Source organism: Amphibalanus amphitrite, unplaced genomic scaffold (assembly GCF_019059575.1).
Source record: "Amphibalanus amphitrite isolate SeventyFive unplaced genomic scaffold, NRLGWU_Aamphi_draft 000133F_arrow, whole genome shotgun sequence".
NCBI classification, from domain to species: Eukaryota; Metazoa; Arthropoda; class Thecostraca; order Balanomorpha; family Balanidae; genus Amphibalanus; species Amphibalanus amphitrite.
Genome location: NW_024881628.1, coordinates 357135 through 379618, shown reverse-complemented (window position 1 = coordinate 379618; position 22484 = coordinate 357135). Strand labels below are relative to the sequence as shown.

The window sequence follows — 22484 nt, the reverse complement described above, 5'->3', positions numbered from 1 at the left end:
GTTTACTTTTTGGGATCTCCGCTGTTCCTAGCGACTTTATTTAAAAGTGCGGCATTTGTTGCGCGCAACGCAGCATATACCACCGCGTGCTACAAAACGTTTTAGTCAAACATTTACGGACGTTCGAAAGCCTGATGACGTCATCAGATTTAAGTGCCTATACCAATACATTGTGGCACTTATTTGCACAGATGTCAAAATCAAACTCAAATTTCTTTGCGATGAAGTAATTGCTGGAGAAACGGTTTTCACGGCACTGATTTTCAAAGAACGTCCATCAAGATGGCTATCTCAACTCAAATCTAATGTTAAGGTGGGACAGTCCCTTTAAGGAGCGCCAGAATAGCAGTTTTCATTTTTCCCCATTGACTTATAATGGTGAGGTCACGAAAATGACCTGACCTCATATGACCTTTAGGAAAAATCCGAGATATACAAGCTGTGGAACTCATAATGGAAACTAGATCCTACAAGTTTCATTTCCCTGTGACATCTCCTCTGGCAGTGAGGGCGTTGCGAAGTTGCGACATCTGAAGACCGTGCAGAGGTTCACTTATGACGTCATAGGTCAGTGACCTGACCTGACCCAAAAATGCAGTTGGTGTCAAAAGATCCGGCTTGGATCAAAGGTCAGGTATGCCAAGTTTCAGCTCTCTATCGCCAGCGTGTTCGGAGCTATCGCGAAAAAACCCTATGGGGGGGGGGGGGCGGCACCCGCCCCCCCCTCGGCCGGCGAGGGTTAAATGGCTATCTAGTTTTTTTTTTGTTGAAAATTTTGGATTTTGGCCCAAAGTTTTGTCTTTTTTTGGAAAATAATTATAAAATCCAAAATTTTGAATGTAGGTATCGAAAAAAAAAAACGGAAAATAGGTACCTATATCAGCGAAGTGGTCAATGTAGGGGCCTACACCTACCGGTACCAATTTTTAGAAGAATCGGTTCAAAAATGTGGGGACTATTTAAAGTTTTAAGACAACACGACACACAAAATTTTTGACAAATGATTTTTTTGAAGTGCTAGACCTCGTACGGAAACAAAAATAGCACCATTCGATTCGCCGTGAGAAACTGCGTCAGACACCTTTTTAGGTCTTAACCTTCGCCCCAGTGGGGGGGGGGGGGGCATATATTACCACCCTGTCGCGTTTTTTGCGTGTGAATAAAAAACCGCGGCGCGGCTTGCAGTAGCTTGTTATAGGTACTCAATTTTGGACAATGTGTAAAATTTTTGACCTCAGGTCATGTCAGGTCAGGTCACCAGGTCAAGTTACCTGACCAAGCCTAAAAAAGTTCTCAATCATGTCCAGCCTGCAGTGTTTGTCAGAGAGGTTTTAACCCTCACCGGCACAGGGGGGGGGGGGGGTTGGTGCAACCCCCCTAAGGTTTTTCGCAAATAACTCGCGTACAAAACGCCGATCGCGACAAAACTTCTAGTACCCTCGCATTGATCAATTTTACACCTACCCTGAAAATTTCATGACCCTGACCCCAATGACCTTTGACCTGTGACCTCTTTTCCGTGACCACGTTTGGCCGAAATCGCGATTCGGCGTACTCGTATGTCGGCTCGCATTAGCCGCGCGTTTGCAAGCTTATCGTGGTTTTAAACGTTCAAACATGCGATTTGATTTTGCTCCCATGCACAAGGGTGGGTGTCAAGGTCACCTGAAGGTCAGGCCAGGTCACTGACCTTTGGTGACCTCGGTTCACTTTTTCGAGTTTAACATGTTTCTAGGCTAGTTTTTGGAGCTGAATTCGAATTTAGCAACCATTTGAACATTTACGAAGTAGTTTTGGTGCCTTCGTAACATGTTACGAAGCTGTCAGAGGCGGATGACAGGTAGGCACTACGAATACCCGTCACGACCCCTACCGGTTGACCTGACCTGACCTGACCTGACCTGACCTGACCTGGTCTAAACGCTTAACGACATCATCTGTGATCAAAACTAACACGATATTCGTGATCAGCACCCCGGAAAAACCCTTAGCAGCCACGCTTTACGATTTTCTAACAGGTCCCGATATTCCCGATTTTTGTGTCATTGACCTGACCGACCTGGAAGGTCAACCGATGACCTAGGACCTTAAAATCGGGTATCATTGGCTTCCTCTTGTGACGGGCAACACGCTCGTTTTTTCCGCAAAGCTCTAGCTCCATCAGGGGCCAAACGTGAGGCCCCCCCCCTTGTGCCGTCGAAGGACTCAAAATGGCCTGTGCCGGCGAGGGTTATACTTGGTGGATTGCACGATGTTATGGGCACCTATAATTTGAATATCTCGGACTTTTTATATCCGTGACCTAAGGTCAGGCCAGTGGCATGACCTTTGCATTATAAGTCTATGGAGAAACATGAAAATGCCTCTAGATCCGTGTGTACGTATAGGAACAGTCCACATATTTCAGAATCACAATGATTTGGGCCCCCCGTGACGACCAAGGTGTATTTTTTTGCTAATAGCCTCTAAGAAGGTCATCCGAGGTCATTTGAGGCTACAAACATATTTTTGCCAATAACTCTCGATTGGAAAGAGATAGAACGCTGAAAATGGCTTCATTGTATTTGTCTTGTCGAGGCGCATCGAATGATATGCAACATGACCTATTTGGGTCACCACGTGACCTTGACCTAAGGTCAAAGTTTGACCTTGACCTTTCCAGGTAATTTTTTTTCGAAGCGTTTGAAGGAGAGAAACACGATAGTGCCATTGCCAATTCTTCATCTTTGCTGGTTGAAAAGTTATCCGTGAAAAAGTTTTATCCAAAAACAGCTATTTCACAATGTTTAACCTATGGAGGCTTAACCGTTGACCTGAGGTCAATTTTGATGACAACCTTATAAAAAACAGTTCAAAAGCTATCGATTGCTTGTCCATGCGTTTTTCTAGCTATCATATAGTTCCAGAGGTAACGGCATGTTTTCTGAAAAATATAATGACATTTGGCAAATTGTTTGTTTGTTTGTTTGTTTGTCGTTTATTTAAGATTATGGGCATGGACAATGGACAGAAATAAAGTTGAATTGATGCAAAAGCATAAACTTATTGCGAGGCACCTCTTCAACAAAACAAAACGGAACAGAGCGTCACCGAAATAAACACACACACACACACACACACACACACACACCAGGTCCCACGCGCAGCCCCGCCGCCCCGACAGACCTTCCGACCACTACAGCTGGCCTACGCGCGCTCCGCCAGCCTGCGGCCTCCCCCGAACTTTGTACGGCGGTCCGTCTGGCCAGACCGGGACGGTGCCGTTCCATGGCATATGCCGTCCCGGCCGCGTATTCGCCAATTGTATTACACGAATCGGCCAACCAATAGCTTGCCTCCTGAGTGACGTCAGCGTGGCGTCATACTTTCGGTCCTCGCCCTGGTGGCGTCTATTGAAGCTAGGTTTTAAGTTATTGACATTTAAGCTACATGGGGTACATTATGGCTAGATTTGAGTTGAGACTATTTTTGCATTGTATATGGCTATCAGACATGTATGTGTCGCCGTAGCCGAGTGGTTAGAGTCTCGGTGTGATGGACGACAGGTCGGTGGATCGATTCTTGCTTCAGCGGTTCTTTTCTCTTAAAAAGAAGTCGGTCGTAGACGCGCATTTTTGGCCCCTACGTTCGCACGCCAATATCGTACGCCCAATAAATCTCTGACAAGTGTTCATCTGATTAAGGAATAAGTTGCAAAAGAACTGCAGTTGCAGTCTATACCTGAACTACCAATTTTGTTACGGCACTGTCGATATTCGTCAAAGTCGGAAGAGCTATTATGAAACACACTCGAATGACAACGGATTCCTGTATTATTTCATCGATCAGATAAGACATGTATAGATATAAATTGATGACAGCCCGCCGTGAGCATGCAACTTAACAACCAGTCCCAAGTTATCTTCATAAACGTCTAATATAAATCTTTTGACTTTAACTAGATTCCAAGTAAGAGGACTTAGGTATCCCCCTGGCGGCTGAAATGTAAAAGTTATAGTTAGGGCATAGCTCCTATAGATGACGCTCTGACGGCTGGAAACTGATTATCTCGTCCCGTGATTACGCTAACAGCTATGCCGAACTTTTTTTGTGCATGGTGATTCTTACACGAAAAGCTATCTAATAGCCTGCTTACCAGCGTGCGATTTTTACTTTTCATCTTAGGTTTCGCTACTTTTAGGTACTTTACCTTGCCAAGTGCCCACCTACTTTCAAAAGGTCAGCGCCGCCCCTGTCAATGCTGCGTGCTATCACCCATTGGCAGTGAGAAATATTGATCAATGAATGGCCATCGCCCAGCACCATGTGTCTTTCCAACGCCTTTCCATTGGCTACGTTCGCATAGTATGCACTATGCATTAGTGATGTCAATCACAGAAAATCAGAACACCGCTACCAAACCAAATACAAACAAAGACCATTGGAAAATACCGAAACCGAACCAATCGGTTGGACTGCAAATATCTATCTTATGCAACATATTCATTAGAAGAATGCCTACGTCTGATTTCTTAGGTGCACGCCGTTACAAATGTATAAAAAAACGCACAATGACAGATGACACGAAAATCGGAGTCGCCGAGTGGATTCGAACCACCCACCTCTGAATCACCAGTCCGATACTCCAACCACTTCGCCACGGCGATAATGTACCCCATGTAGCTTAAATGTCAATAACTTAAAACCTAGCTTCAATAGACGCCACCAGGGCGAGGACCGAAAGTATGACGCCACGCTGACGTCACTCAGGAGGCAAGCTATTGGTTGGCCGATTCGTGTAATACAATTGGCGAATACGCGTCCCGGCCCCGGGGAGAGCTGTGGGATACCTCCCCGGGCCGGGGAGATCTGGTGGATACCTCCCCGGCGCTCCAGACGTGATACGAGCCCCCGCCCGCACCCCCGGAAAATCATATTTCCCGGGGGTGCCCCCTAACCATCGTCCGGGCGAGGGGAGCGCCGACCCGGCCTATGATGTGACCTATGATGACCTCTGGTGACACCAATATTGCTCTAAGATGAAAAATGACTGAATACTTTCAAACGTATGTACGCACTGAGAGCTATCGACTGCTTTTTACCGCGTCTTTCTAGCCTAGCCCTCTTAGTTTTTTTTTAGTTAGATGTGGGTGGTAACATATGCCTCCTCCCACGATGGCGAAGGTGGCCGAGGCCGCCACTGAGGCGCGGGTTAACAACCAACTTCGAAATTTGACCTAACTTGACGTGACAATGACCTGACCTTGACCTGAAATTCATCCAGATGTGGTCCATTATCACTTATTGAGTGTGCCTATTGAATTCTATGAATTAAATGACCCATAAAACATGTGCCGCACATACCCTTTTCTACCTATATTTCGTTTTTGGTGACCTGACCTGACCTGACCTTGACCTTGACCTTTGTATGAAATTGTACTTGCAACACATATTGTCTTGGTAGCCTGAGAACACGTTTTGGGCAATCAGTCTCACTCCATTCTTCGGCAACTACGGTGCAAGGCCGACACTTTAGAAACTTGCATTTTAACCTTGACCTGACCTTGACCTGACCTCTGAGCTACTTAAGCAGAAAAAAATTGGCTCTTAAGATCCGCCTGGGTGAGAGCTTTCGATTGCCGTTTTCCCCCCGTCTTTCTACGACCATCGGTTCGGAAGTTAGACAGGGGGGGGGGGGGCAGAATCTGCCCCCTTCCCCTCCTCCCAGCAGGGCGCTTATGGCTGAATAGCCCAGCGGGGCGCGGGAGCTGCTTTCATAGTTCAATTGCCCAACTATGTAAACTGCGTGGACCGGCGACACCCGACTGAGCGCCTGGTCTGTCCGGAGGAAGTGCTATCTGCGGCTGGCCCGGGACTCTGCAGGGGATGCCGCTTCCTCCCGCCCCGTCCGCTCTATGTGGTCACCCAGTGGAGTGATAGTGCAGGGCGGCGGCCGTCGGTCACCGCAGTGCAGGGTGGCGGCGCGATGGCGCGACACGTCTCTCACCTGATCCCGCTGCTTCTGCTGCTGCTGCTCACCGTTATCGGTAAGATCCGAGCTCCCGGCGCTCCTCACCCTCTTGGAGTGGAGACATGTAAGACGGTCTGGATCACCTTATACGGTCCATTTCGATATCATTTTAATTAGGTAAGGTTAGGTTAGGTTAGGTTAGGTTGGGTTAGGTTAGGTTAGGTTTGCTAATACTGATGAAAAGCAAAATATACCTGCATAGGTACTTACCAATTTTGTGCTAGCACCGAAGCTACGTCAGTACGTCATCTTCACCATACGAGCATGTTTTCCAGTAAAGAAGGGGAAGCATCGGTAGAAAATGGAGCCTCGATAAGTGTGATTGGATGGCTGGTCACGAAATGACTGCAGCGTTTAATCAGTAATCACCGATGGTTCGATGTCGTGAATGTATACATGTTGTGAGACTGTGAATATTCTATCTATCTTCTCAATGAGACATGCTAGTTGTAACAGTATTTCAATGTTTAGTTCTGCCAAATTCATGGTACAAAACAGTAAGTACCTATAAGTACTTACTGTTTTGTACTTATTAATGAAGTACCTACTTAAGTACTTATAAGCCTTATGTAAGAATATATTCTTACATAAGGCCGTTTCACAAACGTTATAGGCATCGGCAGGTACTACATAAGGACACTATAAGGCGGGGGAGACGAAGCACATACTTGCATACATATTTCAGAAACGTATGATTTGATGCATCGTGACTAATTGACGTTGATCACTGGTCACTATCAGTGAACCCCGTTTGCAGCGCGCAGCGTCTGCCAGAGTACCATAAGCCTGGGATACCAGGACCCGCGAGACTGCACGCTCCCCGGACAACGCAACATAGAAAACCGTGATGTCGGAACAAACTTCAGGTCAGCTTAATTTCATTTCTTAACCCGGCAGTTGCTGGGGTATTTCGCCACCCACCGTTTGCTGGGGGGGGGGGGGGGCGTTAAACGCCCCCAGCCGATAACTCGAGAACCAATAGGCGCAGCGAAACGCACGAGGCGGCAAACGAAAGAACGCAACGAGACGCTTCAGATGAGTAATTTAAAGTTGAATTTTGAGGTCACAGGTCGGGTCAAGGTCAGGTCAAACACCTGAAATCGGGCTTTCGGTAGCATGGATTTCAGGACTTCGCAATGGGCGCCTTTCGTCATAAACTCTGTTAAAACGGTGCACAATCCACCATATAAGGCCTACAAGAGTGTCAGCTCTATGTAGGGGTCAATCAAGCATAGGTCAGGGTCAAGGTCAGGTCAACGGGGTAGGCACATATCCCCGAAAATCAAAACTGATATTCGCAGCCTGTGACACATGTTTTATGGGTAATTTGGGGCGTAGAACATGATGGTCACATTCATTTTATCATATGTGTACGCGTTTGGCTCAAAAACCTCAATTGAAGAAATGCATGTATCATGGTCGTGAAGTAGTCACGAGAAATTGCCAAGATTCAGTTCAAGATTTTGGAAAATGCAGAACGATAATCAATAATCGAAGATAACCATTTGATTGTTCATGGTATTGGCAGTCTAATGGCGTTTACGGCATGTCTGTATGTCTATTCTGTGATTTTATACGATTTTTTGAACATATGCCGTTTTTGGTCGAAAACTCAGAAATCATGACGTCACTAAAACCTCGATATATCAAAAAATTTCCGACAGATTTTTTGAAACTTTGTCACAATAAACTTCAATCAATTCCCTTCAGGTACCCAAAATTTGGCGCGCCTGCGGCGCGCCGTTTTTATGCTATGGCCCGGCGAAAAAAGTGGGGGCGTTTAACGCCCCCCAGCAACTCGCGGGTTAAGGACGGAAAAATAGGGTTTGTTTGAGTGTTTGGTGAAGATGATGGCCAATGAGGGTATTCAAGGTAGAGGAGACAAAAAGGTGGATGCGAGCTGTCTGTTGGACCATAATTTGCTAATGTTGAAATGATGAGTTCAGTTTTATTCGTTTGAGTTTGGTTCGAATAAGTTTTTATGACGGATAATGAAAGAAATGACCAGATGCGTTCGTTGTAATATTAAATGACCGGATGTGAAAGTGTGATTTTTCCGAAACATGTATTTGTCAATACTGAATATAGACCTCGGAATCCGACATTATTGCGGTTAAGGGATTCACTCTGACGCACTCTGTGCTGTTGGAGGGGGCGTTTGAACGTCCCGACATGGCCCATACGATTTTCTAGTGAGTTTGAATGTTTCGAAAACGACGGCGATAACCATGCATATTATCTTCATAGTACATTTAGGTTTTACCTATTAGAACTCCAGACCACATATGAAATTTCATAAATATAAATGATAACATTAATATGCATGTACTTAATGTAATTGGAGCGATTAAATCGTAAATTAAGAAACTTGTCAGCGATTGATAGATGACATATAAATAGATAATGACAAAGCAGTTATTACAAATCAAATATAGGTACATACCTACCTATTGAAAAAGAGAGAAAAACAAAAAGCTTTCGGTTTAAAGGGACCCTCCCACCTTCAAAAAAGTTTATGAATTGGCATGAAAGTGATGTCGCTCGGTTCAGAAAGAGCGAAAACGAATATCTACCAAATTTCACCGAAAAATATTCACCGGTTTTCAAGATATTTGACTTTTACTTTTGTTTACTTTTTTGGGATCTCCACTGTTTCTAGCGACTTTATTTTAGAAGTGCGGCGTTTGCGGCAGATGTTGCGCGCAAATAGCATATACCACCGCGTGCTACAAAACATTTTAGTCAAACATTTAAAAATCGTTAGATATCTGCGCTGATGTCACACATTCAGAGGGGTATTCCTAAGCATTAGCCCCTCTGAATCAAAATGCTGCAATTTTGAAATTCAATATTTCCGATTTAAGGCATTTCTCGATGTTGTGAGTGCCGAAACCGGTAATTGTGAGCCAGGGACCCCATTTTGGCTATCTCAACTCAAATCTAATGTTAAGGTGGGAGGGTCCCTTTAAGCAGCTTTGTTCACTGTGTCGTTATAATATGATGTAATCGGTACAAATATTCGCTGTTTCCGTCTAAAATTCTAAAACTGAATAAAATCACGTGTTTCCTCTTTTACTGGCCATACTGCCGATTTTCCTGCGATCGATAACCAGGTGATGAACCCGTTTATGCTGTTGAATGTGTCCCGAGAAACAATATGAGCTGCTTTTAAGATCTTTCTTGTCGACTTTGTCATGTTCTTTGCTGATATTGTCGTAGTATCCCCATCACGTACGTGTTTTTTTTTCTATGTGTAGCACTATCGCGTTTGAAGTACGATGGAATTTTACGTCGCTTCTATGCTTTTTGGGATAGAACGACAATATTAGAAAAGAACGTAACAAAGTCTACGAGAAAGATCCTAGAAGCAGCTCATATTATTACACGGGACGCATTAAACAGGAAAAACGGAGTCTTCACTGACAGTAAATTCATCGATTCAATCGATTGCAGCAAAATCGGCAGCAGGCCAGTAAAAGAAGAAACACGTGATTCTTATTACGAGCGAGCGAGCGCAGCGAGCGAGCGAGTTCATACTGAATTAATGGAGGGAAAATCCTGACTATGAGCGGCCGGCCGGCCGTGGGGACGCTCTTCAAAAGCTAATATCTTAGGAACGGGAGTCGGGACATCCGATTGACAAGCGGTCTTCTTTACTGAATGTCACTTGGACGTAAAAGTTCTGTGGTGTGATGGCCACCATGCGTTCTTGCCAACCACCGCACGTGGCCGGTGGCGCGTGGTAAAGTTGGACATTTTTTAAGAACCCCCAAAATTGCAACCTCAATAACGGCACAACGGTTGGGCCGATTGAATTGAAACTCGGTACACAGTTAGGTCTCCATCAGATAATTCATCTGCATGTGTTAAGGTTGGGGTGCTACAGCACGTGCGCACGTGCAGGGGGCGCTCCCAGATCTCGAGAACGGCTGGGCCGATTGCGCTCAAATTTGGTACACGGTTGGGGACCAGTTAGTAGGGTGCCGTGCAAAAGTCAGTTTGGACCCCGCTTGCACGTGCGCACGTGCAGGAAGCCGCTTCTAGATCTCGAGAACGGCTGGTTCGATTGTGCTCAAATTTGGCACATCGCTAGAGACCGGTTAGTAGGGTGCCGTACACAAGTCAGTTGGAGGTACCCCTCGAAATTTCGCACGTGCAAGGCTCACCCTCTCGCTCGCTCCGTTAGTCGCCCCAAAAGGTGTTATTAGTTATTGTTAGTAGTTATTAGTTAATAATATATTAATATAATATCATAATATAATATAATATGAATAATATAGTATTTCTAATAATATAATATTTTTATTTTCATTAGTAATAGAATATTTCTATCGTAAGTGCTGATTTTTTATGTGTCCTGTGTCATTTAGGGATGCGGAATTCGCTGCTTGCCGATGACGAATGCGACCTTTTTTTACAGCGTAACCTGCCTACCAGAGTGCATCAATTCTTCGTTGGCCATACAGTCACCGGGAAGGGAGGCTGTATATGGAACACGAGTTTACAGTCTGGTGAGGTGATGTTCCTACGAACAGTAAACGATAAATGCTTGCTGCTCATTCTGACGTCATTTGCGTCCAACTTATCTGAGCCTTTAGAATATGTTTTTAAAACAATGTGTAAAATCGATGCCCGGAGGGCCCCTGAAAGTTTAGTGACGATATCTACAGTCGTTTAGGAGATAAATCTACGGAAAAGGCCGGGGGGGGGGGATACGGAGCGCGGGTTAACTGAATTTCTATGTAGTTTCTACCATTTTATAAAGTATCAGCACCTTTTATTTTTTACATACTTTAAACATATACTTCTTATCAATACACTCCTATTAGTATCACTTGACACGGGCAGAGTCAGGACAGCTGACACCTGACACGGGCGGTGTCAGGACAGCTGACAGCTGACACGGGCGGTGTCAGGACAGCTGACACGGACAGGGCCAGGACAGCTGACACGGACAGGGCCAGGACAGCTGACAGCTGACACGGACGGTGTCAGGACAGCTGACACGGGTGAGGTCAGGACAGCTGACACGGACGGTGTCAGGACAGCTGACACCCGACACGTCTATCTGCCGGCGCCGCTGCAGGACTCGGACCTGTGTCTGGCGGCCGTGCACGACGCCCGCCTGCCGCACCCGAGCCGGATGGCCGGGCCCACCGCCGTCCTGCTGACCCCGGTGCACTACGGTGGCACGTTTGTGGCCAGCTTTCGTCGAGGAGTCAGCAGTGCCAGTCGCGCCTACAAGTACCAGCAGCTGGGAGTCCAGTTCACCAGTGACTGGGTACAGGGTAGGTGCCGAACAGAAATGCGTACCGAGGTATTAACCATGGTTATTACTCGTATAAATTTTGTATAGGTAACATAGATTTTGCTTGAGGTGAAAACTCCGCAGCATGAGCTGAAGTGGGCCTGTATAAGTTTCGTGTTTGGTGCCATCGTCATTCGAACAATATGAAATCTAATTCAGTTGGGCAGTTTATAATTGGACCACATGATCAGTTGGAAGTTTAAAATAACACCTAATTAATGTTTTGTTTTCTGGGCTGTGGCACAGCCGTTTTCTTCTAACGACGATGCCTTTTTATTATAGCCATAATCATGATGTCTTCTCGGTTAAACAAGCACAACATTTAAAAATTGTATTGGTCAAATTATTTAACCACCGCCACATTTGGCGCTTCAGAAGCAATTTCAAATCAAGCAATACCTATTTTTACAGAGGCGGTTCCGGATATAACGACCGTCCACACCAACTTCAGACGAGAAAGAGGTCCTGCATACGTGCGATGTCATGTCGGCTCGCCCTACCAGCTGTCAGAGGCTGCCATATACAGAGTCTCTGGTGGACAGGCCAAGGCGGATGCTTTGAACGTGGGTGAGTGATGAATCTTGGACTTCAATCGATTTACACTGTCTGAATTAGTGACAACTGATTTACAATGTCTGTTTCACAGTTGGTTCACATTGCGGTCTTGAGACTGTGTGCTTGCAATTACATGCAGTCTCCTCGAAACTTGTGCATTTGTTTTAACACAATCTACCTGCCTTGATCATTCTTTGCAGATGCTGACAATGATTATGTGTCTTTGACCCACAACCGTGAGAAGAATGATCCTCCGGAAGTTTTTCTCTGCCGCTTGAAAGCCTCGGCGTACTCCGACACAACTACTTTTGCGTACAGTCCTGAACGTACGCATACCTTAGTTTAAGAAGTATTTACATTAGGTACCTAAAACAGATGTGAATTTGAGTTAAAAGGCTATGATAGAAGTAAGAATGACGTAATAAGCCATTTTGAAAGAGCGAGAAAATTATTATTTCGACGGATTGTGATTCACTATTGGGCTTCGCTATCTAAAAAGCCACGTTAAATAAAAAAGTAAAGATGAAATTGCTTTGTAACAGACAGTACGAGGGCTGTAAAATATTGAGCGCCATGTTCTTTCCAGCATACTTTGAACCAATTGATAAGATGTATTGGTCAAGTGCTGGGAGTGACGTAACAATCGGGTCACTTCCATCGCTTGGAGCGCCGACCTGGTTTGGAGCAGGGTAAGTAAACGTGCCAGCTGGCTGAGGAAGGCGATCGAACACAAAGTACGGAAAACACTGGGCCACCTACTGACTTTCGGTACCTACCTAAATGCCGTTCTAAATACATATGGTGCGTCAAATATTTATGAAGAAAGTAGGTAGGTCAAAGTTCAGGCATTTAGGGTACCTACCACACTTACATGACACTTCTAAGGCATACCTAAGAAATTGCTAGTATGGATGTTACAGGCAATGTGTGGAATCAGGCATTCTATAGAATGCCTGGCTTAAAGGTAGTGTGCCAGCTTTCTTGGACTATATGGAGTTAATGACCCGGATAAGGAGAACCGGATTTTTAGAACTTATCCATACCTTCAAAACTCATGGAAACGTCTTAACCCTAGAACGCCTAGGGGGGGGGGGGTTGTATCAACCCCCCCCCCCTGAGGTTTTTTTCGAAGTGCACGCTAAACGGCTTGTCGTAGCGGGCTGAAATTTTCAATACCCTCTGGGGCAACCTTTGCGCATCTTTTGCCGAAAAAAAATTGATCGGGTCATGTCAGGTCACGGAGGTATGACGTCATAAGAGGTACAGCCTCCGGCCGACAGTTGCCAAACGTGTGCGCCGAATCCCTAGGTTTTCTGCCGGTGATACCCACATTGTTTGATGGATCATAATGAAACTTCCCATGCATGTTGGGGCAAGCATTGGCTATTGTGTGGTGCAAGAAAATTGACCGGGTCAGGTCAGGTCACGGAGCTATGACGTCACAAGAGGAACAGCGTCCGGTACTATTTTTGAAAAGCGCCCGAACCACTATTTTGCTAATTCTTGTCACCTCAATGGGAATATGCAGCAATATTAGCTTCTATAGGGAGCAAATGGACCTCCCAAATCCAATAATACAATCAGATTTCAAAAATTTAAATTTTGATTTTTCGAATTTCTGCCGCCGACTGTGACCTTGCCGACTTCCGGCGCTCCCAACGCGCCATTTTTAGAGCTAGGGAAACGAAATACATACCAAACGATAGAGAATTGATCAAGGAACACGATAGTGAAGGTTTCAAGTCGATATCTCCCACCGTTTTGCCGCAATCGCCGCGGAAAGTTGAAAAAGTTTGATTTTTTCGGAAAATTTGACCTTTGACCGGTCATAAGTAGGTCAAATGTTGACCTAGGACCAAAAAAATATAACACCAATCGCGAGATCTCGTTGAGAGCAATCCGTTGGTTTTTTCCGCTAAGCTCTACGACCTTCCGTTTCGAAACGCCAGGGGGTGGGGTCGTAACAACCCCCCCCTGGTCGTTCGTGTTATGAGAAATGGCCTGGTCGTGCGAGGGTTAAATTCTTCAAATTTTGAGTACCCAGTGCGAAATTCGCCCCGACGGGTTGTCGGTCGTACCCCAACCACATTTCACACCACTATGAACAATAAATGCACACACTAAAACCGCTATTACCGATAGGCTCATCCAATCAAGTTTCGATAAACCCGTTCATCAGCATCTTCTGCGGTTTCGAACACGCCTGTTAGGTGGCTTCTGATGCTCGTCGAGGTCGGAATTTCCAAATACGCGCGTGCGTCGGGCCGCGCGCTCTGACTTCGGCCAAGAAAAATGCGTCAGCTGATCATTGTCATTTCTGCCACTTGCGTGTGGTGAAATGGGGTCATAACTTAAGAGACGGCTGTTTCATATCAATTATTTTACATAAAACGCCTTTTGGGCGAAGAACGAGCGAGCGAGATAGTGAGCCCTGCACGTGCGGAAGGGCGAGAGGGTACTTCCAACGGGCTTGTGCAAAGCACCCTTCTAACCGGTCGCTAGCGGTGTGCCAAATTTGAACGCAATCGGTCGAGCCGTTCCTGAGATCTGGAAGCGGCATTCTGCACGTGCGCACGTGCAAACGGGTCCAAAATGACTTTTGCACGGCACCCTACTAACTGGTCCCCAACCGTGTACCAAATTTGAGCGCAATTGGCCCAGCCGTTCTCGAGATCTGGGAGCGCCCCCTGCACGTGCGCACGTGCAGTAGCACCCTAACCGCAACACATGGGAATGCATTGCCTGGTGGGTGCCTACCTGTATGCCAAGTTTCAGCGAAATCGCCCTAGTAATTACCGAGTTATTGAAATGGGAACAAATTTGGCACCTCTTATTGTTGTATTTGGCACGTGCACTGGGGGTGACCCACATGCATCGAGAGTATCCTATTTTTGGTAGAAGGGATGCTGCTACGCGTGTTTCTTTTTTCCAACCAAAGGAAGGCGCTATACCCGAAGGTGCTTCTTGGTAAACAAACCAAACAAAAACAAACATAACCTAACCTCACCTGACCTAACCTACAACCTACAAACCTACAACCTACAACCTAAACTACAACCTAACCTACAGACCTACAACCTACAAACCTACAACCTACAAACCTACAACCTAACCTACAACGCGCCAAAAAGTTCGGCCGGCGGCGGGGATCGAATCCTAGTTATTAGATCACGAGGCGAGTGTGCTCACCACTACACCCTACAACCTAACCTACAACCTAACCTACAGACCTACAACCTACAAACCTACAACCTACAAACCTACAACCTAACCTACAACGCGCCAAAAAGTTCGGCCGGCGGCGGGGATCGAACCCTAGTTATTAGATCACGAGGCGAGTGTGCTCACCACTACACCACGCAGCCAGCTGGCCGGTGAGAGGTGTAAGTCACTTTTCAATGACGCAATGGGATATTCTCCGTATAGCGCCTTCCTTTGGGTGGAAAAAAGAATTACGCTGCTGCTACCCTACAAAAATTACCGCAAGTCAATCGCCCAAGCGGCTGCTGAGATATGAGCCTCTCAAAATCACTACTTTTGCAAAACAGCTTGAACACCCTTGACTTTTCACGTGGCACGTGCCACGACGGTCACTGAGATGTATCAAAAGTAGTCAATTTCGGGGTAGAAGGGATGGGGCTACCCATTAGCGTCGCCACGGGGGGGCAAGCGGGGCAGCTTGCCCCCCCAACCTCGGACCGGGCACCCCCTGAGATCGATACAGATCCGATGAGATTTTGGAGTCGGGAAAAAATGGGGGTACCTTTCTGAGAATGCCTGTGAGGTCAGACTCGGTTGGAGCGTGCAGTTCAAACCAGAATCTGACTCGCAGTCGCCAAAATCTTCAAGACTCCGAGTCCAGACTCGGAAATGTCAATGCTGTGATTCATTCCATGTTCCTAGTTCGTTCTTCATTGCATTTTACAGCTGATTTTCATAAGTTTTGGAGTGCTGACACAATTTTCGTCTAAAGCGTGAAACGAAATCTTCGGAGTTCGGAGCCTTTCTCAACTCTCGTCAAATGTCTGCGACAGGCTCAAGTACCGTACAAGTGTCGCAGGGCTCATGAGCTTGCTTTAAACAAAGGCTCCTAAGGAGCTCCACTGAGCCCTAAAGAAGCTTTCAGAGGGCCCAAACCGCCCTCTGAAAGTCCCACTGATGTCCATGTTCTCTGAGGACCCATACAGGGATCTTTGAGACTTCGAACATTTCTGAGAACCTTAACTGGCCTCTGATAGTTCAGCCAAACTTTTGAGGCGACAGACTTTGCTATAGGGCTGCGGAGTCGGAGTCGGAGTCGGTCGGAGTCGACAGTTGTGACCGGAGTCGATTTTAGAAACCCGAGCCGGAGTCGGATTAGGAGTCACCGAAAATCTGCCGACTCCGCAGCCCTGCTAGGTCTGTGGAGTCGGAGTCGGGAGTTGGAGTCGGTCGGAGTCGATAATTCTGCCCGGAGTCGGATTCGGAGTCGGAGCTGGTTTTTGAAAGCCGGAGTCGGAGTCGGAGTCGGAGTCGCCGAAAATCCATCGACTCCGCAGCCCTGCAGTTTGCTAACCCCAAGCCGGCATCTGAGGGGTCACAGATCACGTGTCCCTCTGAGGTCCGCAACACATGTTTATTATGTCCCTACGTAGGGTCCTTAGGGATTCGACACAGTCCCCGAGCGTTCACACTGTTATCCTAGGGTTCCATCACCCTGGGCCTAGTCTCCTAGCGCCCGCCGCCCACACTGGCTTCTGAGGGCCTCACCTTGGGCCCGGAATCCCTAAATAAAGCACCACGTACACGTAAATATTTGAGGTGACCCACGCCGATCTCCGGGATCCTAAGCATGCTTCTGAGAGTCAGCACTGACTCTGAGTGGCCTGAAATGGCTTGGAAGTCCCAAGCCTGTTTCTAAGGGATCCCTTGCCGCTATGCCGTGCGTAACTTTTGTTTCCGTTTAACAGTTTTTATTCGCGTTTGCAGCGCTTCCTTTCGCACGGAAAACGAGAAACTTTTGTTCACACTCGAGTGAACAAAACACTTCCTCTCACTGGAGCAAAGATGAATTACTTCCGATTCACACTTCCGACACTCACTCTCCGCCGAATGCCCAACTTAGCTACGATCGGCGGCTGGGATAAGCCCTATGCATTTCATGCAAAACCTCTGCATGCATGCGTGAATGTAGGTTTTAGCAGGGTGATCCGATGAAATGGACCATTTTTCACCTTTTTCTGGGTAATGATCATGAGCGTCGAGCGTCTGCACAGGGGCCCTCTGCAGTGCGTCGGCAATCGCAGCCACTATATAATTCTATCAGTCGTTTTTTGTCATGAAATTTCAAAATTTCGAATTTTTCTATAAAAAAAATACATGTCATAGCTAGAAGGAAACCTTTGTCACCATTTGATTCCTCGCACCATTGCGCGTCGAATGATGTGTAAAACGAGTGAGTAAAGACTGGGGAAAGGCAAGTTTTAACACAACAGTTGATTTTGCCCCCCCAACCGAAAATCTCTGGCGACGCCTATGGGGCTACCCAGCAAAAAAGACCGCTGGCCAATCGGTCCAGCGGTTGCTGAGATATAAGCCTCTCAAAAGCGTTACAGGCCGGGGCCCGGGCCGGGCCGGGCCGCTGATACTAAGATTTTTCCACGTCTGTCAAGACAGCCTCAGATTCAGATTCACTTTCAGAATCACATTCGGACCCCCTTAGATTTTCATAAAAACTGGTCCATGCGTACAGTTTTGGACGCTGATTCCAATGGTGAAGTCAGTTCTTCGCCACATATTATACTTTGGCCCCTAGGGGCATTCAAAGTTTTTTGGGGGAAGGGGTAGATAGGCAAGTTGCACATTTCAATCATGTATTAATGTATTGAATGCTGGGCACACATCTGAAACAGAGACACACAGGTATATCAGCGTTATGCCTGTCTACCTCCCCCCAAGTCTTTGGGAGCCTGACGGACAAAGACTCACAATCTACAAACTAGTAACAATGTGCACTGCTGACGTTACTGACAACTCGCTCGTAGCTACCGAACGAAGGTGACGGGAATCGAAAGGCGAAGCCGCGAAGAGCAACGCGAGAGCGGACGCGGATACGGTAGATGCGCGTCGCTGGCAAGTTGCACATTTCAATCATGTATTAATGTATTGAATGCTGGGCACACATCTGAAACAGAGACACACAGGTATATCAGCGTTATGCCTGTCTAAGGGGGACCCCCTTAGATTTTCATAAAAACTGGTCCATGTGTACAGTTTTGGACGCTGGTTCCAATGGTGAAGTCTGTTCTTCGCCACATATTATACTTTGGTCCCTAGAGGCATCCAAAGTTTTTTTTAGGGGAGGGGGGACCCCCTTAGGTTTTTATAAAAACTAGTCCATGTGTACAGTTTTGGACGCTGATTCCAATGAAGAAGTCTGTTTTTCGCCACATATTATACTTTGGCCCTAGAGGCATCCAAAGTTTTTTTTAGGGGAAGGGGGACCCCCTTAGATTTTCATAAAAACTGGTCCATGTGTAGGTACACTTTTGGACGCTGATTCTAATGGTGAAGTCTGTTCTTCGCCACATATTATATTTCATGGACTATGGACTGTTATATTACATATTCCATGGACATATTACATTGGAATCAGCGTCCAAAACTGTACACATGGATCAGTTTTTATGAAAATCTAAGGGGGTCCCCCTTCCCAAAAAAAAACTTTGAATGCCTCTAGGGGCCAAAGTGTCATATGTGGCGAAAAACAGACTTCACCATTGGAATCAGCGTCCAAAACTGTACACATGGACCAGTTTTTATGAAAATCTAAGGGGGTCTCCCTTCGCCCCAAAAAAATTGAATGACTCTAGGGGCCAAAGTATAATACCTATGTGGCGAAAAACAGACTTCACCATTGGAATCAGCGTCCAAAACTGTACACATGAACCAGTTTTTATGAAAATCTAAGGGGGTCCCCCTTCGCCCCCCCAAAAAAACTTTGGATGCCTCTAGGGGCCAAAGTATAATATGTGGCTGTGGCGTATTGTAATGTGTAGTGTCCTGAGACGTGCTGTCATCTAACGGCAGAAAAGCGAACTCGTGGTTGATGGCAAGTGAGGGCGCGGCAGCCAGACGGTTGTGGAGTTAGACACCCGAGCTAGGGTTGGTCAGTACTGTATATCTGACTATCTGACATTACTGAATACATATCATCGTCTTACGTTATCTGATATCTTAAGAACGTTACATGGTGTCAGAAGTTAACGTAACACAAAGGTGCCGACGATGCTGTCGAATCTTCGCCCACCGGCAGAGCTCGAGATTTCATCACCGCAATTAGCAACAAGATGGCGGACCTGGCGGCGTGAATGGGAGAATTACGCTGTGGCTGTCGAACTCGCTGGCAAGCCCCAGGCCGTCCAAGTGGCCGTTTTTCTCAACTGTGCAGGTGGTGAAGCACAAGAAGTCGCCTCTCATTTCTCTGGGTGGTCTGCAGAACAAGGGTTGGATGAGCTAGTGTCACGCTTCGAGGCGTTCTGTGTGCCCCGCCAGAATGTTGTCCGTGAACGGTACAATTTCTACACTCGCGCTCAGAAGCCAGACGAGTCGGTCAGCCAATATCTATCGGCCCTTCGATCTCTGGCAGCAACGTGTGATTTCCCAGACGGGGACAACATGCTAAGAGACAGAATATGCATCGGCCTCCGTGACCAGAAAATACAAGCAGCGCTGCTGAAGCGAGCTGATTTGACCCTTCAGATGGCAATCGACATAGCGCTATCCGAAGAAGCCGCCAATCGTGATCTCAAGGTGTTTGGAACTGAGTCCCACAGTGAGCAAACAGACAACTTGGCCGCCGTCTCTGGACACAACCGGTCCCAACCGACCCGCAAGTGCAAGTTCTGCGGCCGTGATCACCCAATGGTTCGATCTCGCTGCCCTGCATGGGGCAAAGCCTGCCTCGTCTGCGGGCAGGCCAACCATTTCGCATGCAGTACTATCTGCGGCTCCCGGCGTCCCCCGCCCGGCTCTGGCGGGCGCGGACCAGTTCGCCAGCCAGCGGCCCGGCCGCTGTCTCTCGCCGCCACCGTGGGCGCCGCCGCCGCCGGCCGCGATCAGCTGACTGCGACTCCGCCAGCCGGCCGCGATCAGCTGACTGCGACTCCGCCAGCCGGCCAGCGCCGCGACCCGCCTCCCGGCGCGTCAGGTGCACATCAACATGAGCACTGGGACGTTTTGTCGACAGCTGGCCATTCCGGTGAGACACCCACAAAAGCACACAAAACTTTGACCGCCTCGGGAAAATCGGTAACGTTTCTGATAGATTCCGGCTCCGAGTGTGACGTGTTGACATGGACAGACTACGTGCGTATCACGGACGATCCACAGGGCGCATGTTTGAGACCGTGCCATACCGTTCTGCGCATGTATGACGGCGCTCTCGTGTCATGTGAGGGGAAACGGTCCCTGTGCTTTACTAATCCCGTGTCTCGGAGTAGGCACATCCTTCAGTGTAAAGTTGTGAACAGTGCTATCTCTTCCATACTGAGCCTGAACACGTCAGTCCAGCTGGGCCTGATTGACGTCCGCGACTGTGACCCACTGGACTATGTCCCTGCCCCGCCCCCGCCGGCCGTGACCCCAGGGGGTGACCTCGCTACCGAACCGGGTCATGGCCCTCCCGGAGCTCGTCCCTCGCCCGGGCCACCGCGGTCGGGGTGTGTGACTGACGGTCAGTCGCGCATCAAAGCTGAGTATCATGACGTGTTTGACAAAAGTAGCGTGGGACTTGTGGCGGACAACTATGAAATTGTGACAGATCCGTCCGCTATCCCGGTAGTGGAAGCTCCCCGCAGAGTGAGAGTGCACGTGCGTGAGAAACTTAAGAAAAAACTGGACGATCTCGAGACGCTAGGCGTCATTTCTCACATCACTGAGCCAACTGACTGGGTCTCAAATCCTGTGATAGTGGATAAACCGAACGGGGATATTCGCCTATGCATAGACCCCCGTTTCCTAAATCGAGCTGTGAGGAGAGAACACTATCCCACACCCACTGTGGACGAGGTAACCGCCCGGCTCACGGGAGCCAAAGTATTCAGTCTCGTGGATGCATCCTGTGCATTTTGGCAGATTGGGCTATCAGCTAGGTCGGCGCGCCTGTGCTGCTTCCACACGCCATTTGGACGCTATATCTGGAACAGGCTGCCATATGGCGTGAAGTGCAGCTCCGAAATTTGGCAGAGAATGATGCATGAGCTCATCAGGGGTCTTGAGGGTGTGGAGGTCATAGCTGATGATTTTGTAGTTTTTGGTCGCGGCAACACGCGTGCGCAGGCCGAACAGGATCATGACCGCAATCTAGCGGCATTTCTAGCCAGGGCACGTGAGAGGAACCTTCGTCTGAACCCGGATAAATTCAGGTACAAAGTGACAGAACTGAAATGGATGGGTCACGTCCTGTCGGCTGACGGCTTGAAACCAGACCCAGCTAAAGTGTCTGCGGTGCGTGACTATCCGCCCCCCACGGATGTGCCCAGTCTCAAACGCTTCCTGGGGATGGTCAGTTTTTTGGCCCGCTACATCCCCAACCTGTCACAGACTGTATCACCTCTCCGTCAGCTCACACAGGCCAGCTTCGACTGGTACTGGAGCCCCCAGTGTGAGACAGCATTCAAAACCATTCAGCAGCTGCTTACAACAGCGCCAGTGCTCAAATACTATGACCCACATGACGAGGCTACAGTGCAGTGCGATGCATCGAGCCATGGCCTCGGCGCTGTCCTTCTGCAGCGGGGAAACCCAGTCATGTACTGCTCGCGCTCCCTTACGGTAGCGGAGCGAGCCTACTCGCAAATTGAGAAGGAGCTATTGGCCATTACTTTTGCGCTCACTCGCCTGGACCAATATCTGTACGGTAGGCCAGTGACAGTCGAGACTGACCATAAGCCATTGGTCGCGATACACAACAAACCACTCAGTGACGCACCACTTCGCTTGCAGAGAATGCTTCTCACACTGCAGAGGTACAACTTTCACATTGTGTACCGACCAGGATCAGAGATTCCTGTTGCTGATGCGCTTAGTCGTGCTCCAACTCAGCAACCATCCTCACTGTTCGCAATGGAGACCGAATCCCTAGAGTTGTCCAGTGGGATCGCGGTGTCTCCAGAGCGTCTAGAAGCCATACGGGCCGCGTATCAGTCGGATCTGGTCCTCCCACGGGTCGTCAAACAGGTACTGGCAGGGTGGCCGAAGCATCGGCGCCAGTTGCCAGACGCACTCCGGCCGTATCATGGCTTTCATGACGAACTTTTCACACAGGACGGACTGCTGTACAAAGGCAGGTGTGTGGTCATTCCCAGCGCTCTTCAGCAGGACCTTATCTCGCGCCTGCACCGTACTCATATTGGTTTGTCATCGATACTGCGACTTGCTCGGCAGAACGTGTTTTGGATCGGAATGACCAGCCAGCTAAAAGAAGCGATTCTGAAGTGCCCAACCTGCCTAGCCCATCGCCCGGCTCAGACGGCCGAGCCGCTATTGTCGCATGAGGTCCCCTCCCGTCCATGGGCGAAACTGGGAACGGACATTTTTGAACTTAATGGGTCAATGTACCTCGTGCTGGTA

The 22484-nt window shown here is 47.9% G+C and overlaps 1 protein-coding gene across 1 annotated transcript in view; it reads left to right on the top strand.

The window, feature by feature from the left end:
* The first annotated feature begins 5796 nt into the window (after positions 1-5796).
* The window catches only part of LOC122382080 (receptor-type tyrosine-protein phosphatase T-like), a 75363-nt gene continuing 58675 nt past the window's right edge, over positions 5797-22484 (top strand). The window contains exons 1-7 of the mRNA XM_043366992.1: positions 5797-6026; positions 6768-6876; positions 10431-10521; positions 11097-11298; positions 11730-11885; positions 12074-12199; positions 12460-12562. Of these exons, the coding sequence (XP_043222927.1) occupies positions 5966-6026; positions 6768-6876; positions 10431-10521; positions 11097-11298; positions 11730-11885; positions 12074-12199; positions 12460-12562 (848 nt within the window). The 5' untranslated portion in view covers positions 5797-5965. The remainder of the gene's footprint in view (positions 6027-6767; positions 6877-10430; positions 10522-11096; positions 11299-11729; positions 11886-12073; positions 12200-12459; positions 12563-22484) is intronic.